Source organism: Scyliorhinus torazame, chromosome 10 (genome assembly GCF_047496885.1).
Source record: "Scyliorhinus torazame isolate Kashiwa2021f chromosome 10, sScyTor2.1, whole genome shotgun sequence".
In the NCBI taxonomy this organism is placed as follows: domain Eukaryota; kingdom Metazoa; phylum Chordata; class Chondrichthyes; order Carcharhiniformes; family Scyliorhinidae; genus Scyliorhinus; species Scyliorhinus torazame.
The window spans coordinates 208,390,769-208,402,073 of record NC_092716.1 but is presented as its reverse complement, the minus strand read 5'-3'; the positions used below and the strand labels follow the sequence as shown (position 1 = coordinate 208,402,073).

Below are 11,305 nucleotides of genomic sequence, written 5' to 3'. Positions count from 1 at the left end.
ATTTCCATAGAACATAGAACAATACAGCGCAGTACAGGCCCTTCGGCCCACGATGTTGCACCGAAACAAAAGCCATCTAACCTACACTATGCCATTATCATCCATATGTTTATCCAATAAACTTTTAAATGCCCTCAATGTTGGCGAGTTCACTACTGTAGCAGGTAGGGCATTCCACGGCCTCACTACTCTTTGCGTAAAGAACCTACCTCTGACCTCTGTCCTATATCTATTACCCCTCAGTTTAAAGTTATGTCCCCTCGTGCCAGCCATTTCCATCCGCGGGAGAAGGCTCTCACTGTCCACCCTATCCAACCCCCTGATCATTTTGTATGCCTCTATTAAGTCTCCTCTTAACCTTCTTCTCTCCAACGAAAACAACCTCAAGTCCATCAGCCTTTCCTCATAAGATTTTCCCTCCATACCAGGCAACATCCTGGTAAATCTCCTCTGCACCCTGCCATCATGGGCAGGACTTTGACTTCTCCCTGCGGGTTTGGTGAAGAGCTTAACCCTCATTAGTTGTTGCTCTGGTGTCCTTGTTTATGTCATTGGCCACCTGCTATACTCGGAGTTGTGATTGGTGAATTCCTGAGAGGATCTGATTGGATGCGGCGTCGCTGCGACTGCTGATTGGCGGAGGGGGAGGGGAGAGCTGCCGGCGGGGATTTCATTGGCTCTCCGGCTGATTGGCCGGCCGCCTGATTGGCTCGGCCCGGGCCGCTTCGCCATTGGTCCAGCCGCGTGGGTCAGCTCAGCCGCCTGCTGCCGGGGTGACCTTGTTGACCGGGTCTCCATTGGCTGTTGCCGGACGGTCCCCCCAGCAACCCCGCCTCAACCCCGCCTCTCCCCCGCCCACATCGCCGATTGCCCGATAAAGCAGGCTGCCTGACCACCGCTCCCACCATGGCAGAGTGCGAGTCAATAGCTAAGCGGAAGAAGATGGCGTCCGTGCTGGAACAGCTGAAGGAATTCACGGTGGTGGTTGCCGACAGCGGGGACTTTAACGGTGAGGAGGCGAGACCGAGGAAAGTGAGGGTTGGGCGGGATATCTCCTTGGCAACAACACCTGCACCAGGCGCTCCTTTACTTTGACAAAGAGTCATCGGGACTCGAGACGCTAGCTCTTTTCTCTCCCTAGCGATGCTGCCAGACCTGCTGAGATTTTCCAGCATTTTCTCTTTCGCTCCTTTATTTCACCCTAGCTTGGTGGGTGTTGAGGGAATGCGTTGCCGATCGGAGCCGCGGTCTATCATTGAAATGGCAACGCCAGGAAGTGGCTTCTTTAATCTAAAATTAAAGCCGGTTGGTAGTTCAGGTCCAAGGAGCTGAGCGCAGACCCCGACGGAGTCGGGAGGCGATGTCCCCAACACCCCGCCGGAGGTGAGATGTCAAGTCTGAGGTTATGCCTGTCCCCTCCGGTGAAGGGTTCCCCGTGGCGCTATTTTGAAGACGAGCCGAGGAGTTCATCCCTCAGCCAGCATCATTAATAAAACGGGCTGTCGTGTGCGAATCGATTGCCGCGTTTCCAGAATTACAGCTACAGCTGAACTTCAAAACTGTTTAATTGAATGTAAAGTGCTTTTGAGGTCTCTAATGCTATGTGTATAAGTCCGCCTTTCCCTTTCAACACCCTTGGTAAGATTGAAGCCACTAAATCCATCCTCCTTCACGACCCTTGCCTGTAAGGCTCCCTGATAGGTGCTTAAACACATTATGACATAGCGGATGCACCGAATGAATGGGTACACCACAAAAGCAGGCTGTCACGTCTGTGATGCTTTTAAGCCAAAGTCCATGAGTCTCGGTTCAAATATGTGTAACTTGCCCATTTTGTTCAAGAGACTCGGTAACGTGCAAGTGACGGCATCACACAATATTTTGTTTCCTGGTGTTTAGCTAAAGAAGGAAAAATATGGCCTAATTCTTGAAAAGGGCGTTGGTTTTTACTCAACTAGTATTTTCAGTATTTCGTCATGTAGATCTGTCTGATTGTTACCACACATCCTTTACAATTAAAAGAAAACCAGAATATAGCCAGAAGCAATGTAATGCAGTTGCTGTATGCCGTTGTCCAGTACATTCCAGCAAATGTCATTGCAAGAGCAGGCTTAGCTATAATGCTCACCATAGTCAAACAAATAATATGGTATCCTCCGTGCTTGACGGATTATTAATTAATTTTGATATCTAACTAATGTGGTCAAATGCTGATTTGTTCACAGGTTCTGAAACTAGAAAATATGTTTTGGTGGTTCCTCGAGTGGTAAATTGTGGCCAGGACATTGTATTTAATTAATGTTGCCTATATTCTGCATGTTTGAATTAATACTAGGTCACGAATGTGAATTATTGATATGGTAAGTGTAAGACGATAAGCAATGGGAACAGGAGTAGAGTAAGCTATTTAGCCTGAGTCTGCTCTGACATTTAATAAGATCATGTCTGATCTAACATTCACTAAATCCACTTTCCTGCCGTATCTCCGTAACTCTTAATTCCTCATCAGATTTTTAAAACCTATCGATCTCTGCCTTGAAAATATTGAAGGACTGCCTCCACAGCTTCCTGAAGTAAAGAATTCCAAAGATTCACCACTCTTTGCGAGGAGAAATTCTTCCTCAAATCTGTCTTCAATGAGCACGCCCTTATTCTGTGACTATGGCCTCTGGTCCTACATTTTCCCCCATGGGTGGAAGTATCTTCCCAACATTACCCTGTGTGTACACCTAAGAATCTTGGGTGGGATTCTCTGGTTTCTCAGCCGTGTGTGGTTGCTGGTGGCGGAATTCTATTCCCGCTACTTCTCAATGGGGTTTCCCATTGAAGCCATCGCAAGCTGCTGGGAAAACTGCTGGTGTGGATATGTTGCCTGTGGAAAAGTGAATCTAGACAGCTGGAAAATTCCTATCGCCTCACATTTTGTGTTGCCTGACGAGCTAGATAAAGTATCCAGGAACAAAAGAATAATATTGCTACAATATACCAATCTGTCTGAACTGACTGGGGTAACTTGCGTGGTCTGTAAAACAGTAACTATTGAAGTCAGTCCAGCAAAACGAGCGGAGGCTTTGTTGTTTGTGTATCTCCATGTAAAAACTTTACATTAAAAATAGAAGCTGGAGGAGGCCTTTGAGCCTGTTCCACCATTTATTTTGATTGTGGTTGATCTGAAGTTCAATACCCTGATCTCGCCTTTTCTTTCTTTCTCTCCTCCCTCCTCTCTTTCCCCCCCCCCCCCCCCCCCCCAACTCCACACACACACCACCCTTTAAAAGGTTGCACCTTTAAAACCTGTGCATGCAATATAACTCGTCCATAATATCTCATCCTTTTTTTCTGTACCAGTACACCAAACTCTTGCTAACAGACACCAGTGTCTCATTAAAATTGCTGTGTATGATCGGGGCAGTTTATGCTCCATCTTCTAATGTTACCAACCTGCATATTTCTAAAATTTGTCTGAATCAATTAAAGCTGTATAGACTGCCTTGTGAATAAAAGGCTATCTTGCTTGTAGCACTGACCATCTGCCCACTTGTGAAACATCAGCCTAACCTACTGACTCCCATTCTGTCTAGTTTTTAAAAAATTTATACAGTGCTTTTCACAATGTGAAGTATCATCATTTCCATGAATGTTCTGTTACTATTTCCACCCGCCCCTCCACTAAAGTGAACAGAGGTAACATTGCTACGGTTCTAACAAAAATAGAAAATGCTGGAATCACTCAGCAGGTCAGAACAGCCTTAAAAAAATATATATATATATATATATAATATATATTATTATTTTTTTTTTTTGCTGTACTTCCTTATTGAGATGAGGAAAACTGGGCAGTGCACTCCTGATTGCTATGCAATAGCTCCTTGCTAGATATAGATGAGAGAAGGATGGGAGAGGATCGGTGGTTGGGGGGGGGGGGGGGTTGTGTTGGGTGTGATGCTTCCTATAATCACTATTGAGCATTGCTCATTGACCACCTGGGCAAGGTTTTGGAAGGCACCCATTGTTCTTGAATCTGATTTTTAATGAGGACTCCTGGCAAAAATGGTGAAACCTGGAGAATGGGGTTGGGGGAGGAGGAAATAAATTAACTTTGAAAAATGCCATTCCGGTTGCAGAAAATAAACTGCAGAGTTTCAGAAGCACAAGGAGAACTGAATCTCTAGGTTTTTTTTGCACTTGTTCATATCCTGCTGTAATTTGAACTGCTTCTGCATTCCATGAAATCTTGGCCACATGTTGTTCAACATGTAGGTAGGGCACAAACTGCTTAGTCACTCTGACTTTGCAGGAAACAATGATTGCAGAATTAAGAATACCTGAATAGTGCCTTTATTGTACCATTATCCAGGCATGTGCTGTGCAATGGGCAGATACCTGAAACAAAAGAAGTTTACACACAATTGAGTTCTTTTGATAAATTTAAACCAGGCGACCAATAGCACGGAGATAATTCTTCCAATAATAATGTCACTGGCTGCGTCTGGACATGTATACCTTGGCTCTTGATTAGCTGAACAATTGTGTGCAGAAAGGGCTTTTTTTTTTTTTTACAAATTGGACTACAACACAAAGCGAACTTTAAAATATACTCTGCAAGGTAGAGGAAGTGAAAGCATCCATTTCCTCTGACTTGCTGCTTTTTTTTTTTTTCTGCCGCAGATAACTCCCTACATTTAAATACATGTAGCTTCTACCAATCCACACACTCTTGCTCGGAACTATACAAAAGCATGGGGGACCATAGCTTCCTGGTGTATTCGCCATGGCTAAGTCTTTACAAATCGGAGCCAACTTTCCAACCAATCAGCACCCCTATTCTAAGGCAGGATAAACTGTTGTTCTCTTTGAAATTTGGCATTCTTGAGTTTGTCCTAATGTACTCTTACAAATAATTTACGATTATCAATGAAACTCAATTAACATTTGCTAGGATTTATGCATTCATATGCAGGGATGTGAGCTGCATGCAAAAAGATTATCCTTCTCCCCTATTGGTGCTTTCTTGATGTAAATGTGCTTTATTTACATTTTGCATGAAGCATAATATTTATAACCAAAAGAGAAAATGCTGGAAAATCTCAGCAGGTCTGGCAGCATCTGCACGGAGAGAAGAGCTAACGTTTGAGTCCAGATGACCCTTTGTCGAACCTAAAAGACATAGAAAGTGGGAGATATTTATACTGTGAGGATCTTTCATTCCATCACCCCACAGTAGAAATATCTCTCTCTTTTTCTATGTCTTTTAGCTTTGACAAAGGGTCACCTGGACTTGAAACGTTAGCTCTTTCTCTCCCTACAGATGCTGCCAGACCTGTTTGAGATTTTCCAGCATTTTCTCTTTTGGTTTCAGATTCCAGTATCTGCAGTAATTTGCTTTTATATGATATTCGTAACAAATGGTTGAATTTGTTGTTTTTCATACAGCTATCGATGCATACAAACCCCAAGATGCCACAACCAACCCATCACTCATACTTGCTGCCGCTCAGATGCCAACCTATGACAAGCTGATTGATGATGCCATTGAATATGGAAAGAACCTTGGCGGGTAAAAAAAAATAAAAAAATCTTTCAACTAAAGCCATTGTGGTAATAACAGCATGAGCTTTTCTAATACAAATTGTAATCTAAACCTGGGAAGAAACAAAATTGTAGGCATCCTCTGCTCAGTAGACTGACAGTAAATTAACAAAATATATTTTGGAGCCAGCTTTGTAGAGAATTTCTAGCATTTTTTTTCAGCTTGACGACTTTGAAGCAAATGTTAATAGTGTAGTCCTAAAGCTATTTGGATATAATGTTTAGATGGAATTGATTGACTCTTACGCATATTGTGTTAGAAGCACATGTTAGCTAAGTATTGACCAAATTGTGCTGCTCCTGAAAGAAAATGCAGTTGCTTAGTTCCATTTGTGTTTCTCCAACTATCGCCAGAGAATCGTCAGCAATGCTTCTCACCCTTCCTCCATCTCATCACATGCTGTCATTCCGTGACGGGCTCTGAAAACGTGTCCGATTCCACATGTACATTAACAACAATCAACTCTATTTCACTGCCATCTCTCTTCATTCCTCCAGTGTCTGTAAATTGATGTGGAGATGCCAGTGTTGAACTGGGGTGGGCACAGTGTTACATAGAACATACAGTGCAGAAGGAGGCCATTTGGGCCATCGAGTCTGCACCGACCCATTTAAGGCCTCACTTCCACCCTATCCATGTAACCCAATAACCCCTCCTAACCTTTTTGGTCACGAAGGGCAATTTATCATGGCCAATCCACCTAACCTGTTGTAAGACTACTTACTGTCTCTAAATTGTCAGACTGCTTGAACATCCAATGTTCGATGAGCAGAAATTACCTCCAACTAAACATTGGGAAGATTGAAGCAATTGCCGTCGGTCTCCACCACAAGCTCTGTTCACTAGCCATCTGCTTCATTCCTTTTCCAGGAAACTACCAGACTGACCCAGTGGTAAGCATTTGACCATGTATCTGTACCATCTTTAAGACTGCCTTTAACGGGCTTGACACACAGATGTTTGGCTGGCTGGACAATCTAGCGCCATGGCCACAGTCTCCGCATAAAGGATCATAGAATTCCTACAGTGCAGAAGAAGGCCATTCGGCCCATCGAGTATGCATCAACCTTCCAAAAGAGCACCCTACCTAGGCCTACTCCCGGGCCCTATCCCTGTTACTCCACCTAACCTGCACATCTTTAGCTGTAGGTGGAAACCCATGCTGACATGGGGAGAATATGCAAACTCCACACAGTCACCCAAGGCTGTACTTGAACCTGGATGCCTCTTAACTGAGGCAGGTGTGTGAACCACTGCTACCATGAAGTAATTTGAAATGAAAATTGTTCATTGTCACAAGTAGGCTTCAAATGAAGTTGCTGTGAAAAGCCCCTAGTCACCACATTCCAGCGCCTGTTCAGGGAGGCTGGTATGGGAATTGAACCGTGTTGCTGGCCTGCCTTGGTCTGCTTTCAAAGCCAGCGATTTAGTACTGAGCTAAACCAGCTCCTGGAACTGAGATGAGGAAATAGTTCTTTACTCCAAGCTTGTGAACTTTGACAGTCCCCAAGCCTGAGGCTGCTCAGACACTGCAAGATGCTCAGATACTAAGAGTCGAGGGGTATGGGATTAGTACATTAAGTTGAACCTATGAGGTACTGGAACGTGTGGAAGATCAGCCATTATGTTATTGAGTGACCGAACAGGTCCAAGGAGCCAAATGCTTTTATCTGTTCCTATTTCTTGGCTCCTTTTCTTTTTCACAACATCACCAATGTCTTAATGCATCTGCCAAAACCCTCATCCGTGCCCTTGTTACCCCTGGATATGACTATTCCAACACTCCTGGTCAGCCTTCCAGTCCATGAGCTTGGGATAACTAAACTCCTAACTTGAACCAAGTCCTGTTAGCCCACCACCCCAATGCACTCTGTCCATTTACTCTTGATTTAATTAACATCTTAACTTAAAAATTCTCACCTTTTCAAATAATTCCATTTCCTTGCCCCTCCTATCCATGTAACCAGTATTTTGTGTGTGCTCTGTCATATGCTCTTTGTTCATACACCCTGACTCCTTTCCTTTTAAGATACACCTTAAACCTTAAAACCTACCTCTTTGATCAAGCTTTTGGTGATATGTACTCATACCTCCATAAATATGTAGTCTGTTTTCAAATTTTGTTTGATAGCATGTCCGTGAAGTGCCATGGTCTCTCTCTAGTTGCGTTAAAGATACTTGCATAAATTATTCATATGGACTAATGATCCGAATTGTGGTACTCTTAACCTGTGGAAAACCTATTTGAAGATTTTAAAGATGGGTAAAACAGTTGTACCTAAACGGAATTTAAGGATTTAGGCAGTGGCAAACGCTCATTTCCTCAGTCAACAGTTGCACATGTTATGAGATGGAACAAAAGCCGAAAACACTGGACAATCTCAGCAGGCCTGACAGTATCTGTGGAGAGAAAAAGGGGAGTCTGGATGACTTTGTCGAAGCTGGAATTAGCGTCCGATTTGTACTGTTTGCGGGGGGGGTTAGCAGTGGGGCTGGATAGAGGGCCAGTGATAGGTGGAGATTGACAAGGATGTCATGGTCCGAGACAAACAAAATGTAAATAGGGATGATTAAGGCTAAGAAGGGTGATAGTGGCATATAAAAGAATTAGAATGTGTTAATGGCGGAACAAAGATGAGCAGTATGTTTAAAGTGCAACTAGGAACCGGGAACAACTTCAGACTGTGAAAACTCCTCCACCTTCATCATTTTTATTTTTATCATTTCTTCCATCGATCTATTCTTCCCTTATCATTGTCTCCCTCCCCACCCCACTTGTGCCATCTGCTCGTCACAGCCCAGCTTTTGGCAGCTCGAGAGTCTCTACAACATAACAAAAGCCATCTCCGGGCTATCTGGGAGGCAGCAAAGGCCAATACATCATCCTCCGACAGAAGCTTATCTTGCAGCACTGGAGATGGCAACGCCAAAAAAGACCCCTCTCAAAATCCCAAACCTGCAGGTACCTAAACCCATTCCCCTTGGGCAACTCAAACAATTCCTTCCAACTCCTCCTGCCCCACAAATGTTCCCTGAAGTACTCTATCCTCGCCTGGGACCTTGCATCCAGTCTCGCCAACACAAGCCTATGTTTAGCATGAATAGGCACTCACAACGACATACCTTCCAATCCCAATTGCTGCATACACTGCCCCCACACTCTGGGGCCAACACCACCACTAGACTAACTAAATACCTGGCCAGTGAATGGCAGAGTTGCCAACAACAGCCCATGGGCACATCCCTCCCCATCCCCAAACTAACCTCTCCACGGCCCAATTCAATAATCTTTTATTGTTGCAAGTAGGCTTACATTAACACTGCAATGAAGTTACTGTGAAAAGCCCCTAGTTGTCACATTCCAGTGCCTGTTCAGGTACGCAGAGGGAGAATTCAGAATTCTCAGCTGGTATGGGAATTGAACCTGTGCTGCTGGCCTTGTTCTGCATCACAAACCAGCTGTCCAGCGTACTGAGCGAAACCAGCCCCATGTTTGCGCAGCGCCCCCCACTCGCTCGGAAAACAGAAAACAAACCCTGACATCAACCCATTAACCTTTCGGAAAAACGACTTGGGACAAAAAAAATTTCAAATATAAATGTTTTTATTCAAGATTTTTCCATAATTTTGTACAAAACACTACGATAGAAAATATAATACAAAGAAGGCAAAACACTGACAACAAAACAACCTAACCCCCTAACCCTTTAAGAATTTAATAAACAAACCCCCCCCCCCCCCTGCGGTTGCTGCTGACCTCCACCTAACGCTCCGTGAGAAAGTCAAGGGACGGTTGCCACTGCCTGGAGAACGCCTGCAAGGACCCTCTCGGCAAACTTTTTATCTTCTCCAGCCTGAGAAACCCCGCCATGTCATTGACCCAAGCCTCCAAACTTGGGGGTTTCGCGTCCTTCCACATTACAAGAGCCTTTTCCGGGCTACCAAGGAGGCAAAGGCCAGGACTCCGGCCTCTTTCGGCTCCTGCACTCCCAGATCGTCCGATACCCCAAATATCGCTATCCCCCAACTCGGTTTCACCCGAGTGTCCAAGACCTTGGACACAGCCTTTGCAAAGCCCTTCCAAAATTCCGTAAGTGCTGGGCATGTCCAGAACATATGGGCATGGTTCGCTGGGCTCCCTGAACACCTCACGCACCTGTCCTCTACCCCAAAAAACCTACTCATTCTCACCCTTGTCATATGCATCCGGTGCACCATTTTAAACTGAATCAGGCTAAGCCTGGTGCAAGATGAGGAGGAATTGACCCTGCCCAGGGCGTCAGCCCACAGGTCCTCATCCAGCTCCTCCTCCCACTTGTCCTTCCACCGAGGCCTCCTGCAGCTCCTGGTATATGTCTGAGACCACCCTGTCCTGTATCCTCCGGGCAGGCAGCAGCGGAAATTCCCCCACCTGTTTTTTCACAAATGCCTGAACCTGCATGTACCTAAAGGTGTTCCTGGGGGTAGCCCAAATTTCTCTGCCAGTGCCCTCAGACTGGCAAAAGTCCCATCGATAAACCAATCTCCCATCCTTCTGATTTCCACCCTGTGCCAGCCTAGGAACCCACCGTCTATCCTACCTGGAACAAACCTGTGGTTGTTCCGTATCATGGTCCAAACTGAGGCCCCCCCCCCCCTTATGCTGTCTCCACTGCCTCCATATCCTCAGTGTCGCCATCACCTGGCTCATGGTATACCGCGTCGGCGGAAGCGGCAACGATGCCGTCGCCAGTGCCCCCAAACTAGTATCTATACAGGACGCCGCCTCCAACCGTTTTCATGCCGCCCCCTCTCCTTCCATTCCCCATTTCCGAATCATCGATACATCCGCTGCCCAGTAATAGCTGCACAGGCTCGGCAGTGCTCAGCCCCCCCCCCCCCCCCCCCCCCACCTCAACTGCGCTCCAAAAACCATCTCTTAACTCGCGGGGTCTTATTTGCCCACAAATCCTGTGATACTCCTATTTACCCGCTTGAAAAAGGACTTGGGGATGAGAATGGGCAGGCACTGGAACACAAACAAGAACCTAGGGAGGGCCGTCATCTTTATGCACTGCACCCTGCCCGCCAGGGAGAGTGGCAACATATCCCACCTCCGAAAGTCCTTCTCCATCTGACCCACCAGCCGCGCTAAGTTGAACTTGTGCAAGACCCCCCCCCAACTCTTGGCCACCCTGGTTGCCCAAGTACTGAAAGCTCCTCTCCACCATCTTGAGTGGTAGCTCCCCCAACCTCTTTTCCTGGCCCCTCGCATGCACCACAAAAAGCTCGCTTTTTCCCACGTTTAGCTTGTATCCTGAAGAGTCTCCAAAAATCCCTAAGAACCGGCATGACCTCTCCCATCCCCTCCACCAGATCGATCTCTTTCTCCTCTTTTCCCCCCCCCCCTCCAGTTTCTGGACTCAACGCCATGGCCAGCGGCTCAATCGCCAAGGCAAACAGCAGGGGGGACAAGGGTTCCACGATATAACCTAAAGTACCCTGACCGTAGCCGGTTCGTCGACGCACTCGCTACTGGGGCCTGGTACAACAAATTGACCCACCCTATGAATTCCTCTCCAAATCCAAATCTGCCTAACACCTCCCAGAGGTACTCCCACTCCACCCGATCGAAGGCCTTCTCTGCGTCCATTGCTACCACCACTTCTGCGTCCCCACCCTCCGAGGATATCGTGATCACATTCAGGAGCCTCCGCACATTCGTATTCAGCTGCC

At 46.1% G+C, this 11,305-nt stretch overlaps 1 protein-coding gene across 2 annotated transcripts in view; it reads left to right on the top strand.

Annotated features, from left to right (window-relative positions):
- The first annotated feature begins 795 nt into the window (after positions 1-795).
- taldo1 (transaldolase 1) overlaps positions 796-11,305 on the top strand; it is a 37,641-nt gene continuing 27,131 nt past the window's right edge. Inside the window, exons 1-2 of one of the 2 annotated variants that reach the window (XM_072466337.1) lie at positions 796-1,009; positions 5,434-5,557. In XM_072466337.1, the coding sequence (XP_072322438.1) occupies positions 907-1,009; positions 5,434-5,557 (227 nt within the window). In that variant the 5' untranslated portion in view covers positions 796-906. The remainder of the gene's footprint in view (positions 1,010-5,433; positions 5,558-11,305) is intronic. The other variant, XM_072466338.1, reaches the window with a different exon arrangement.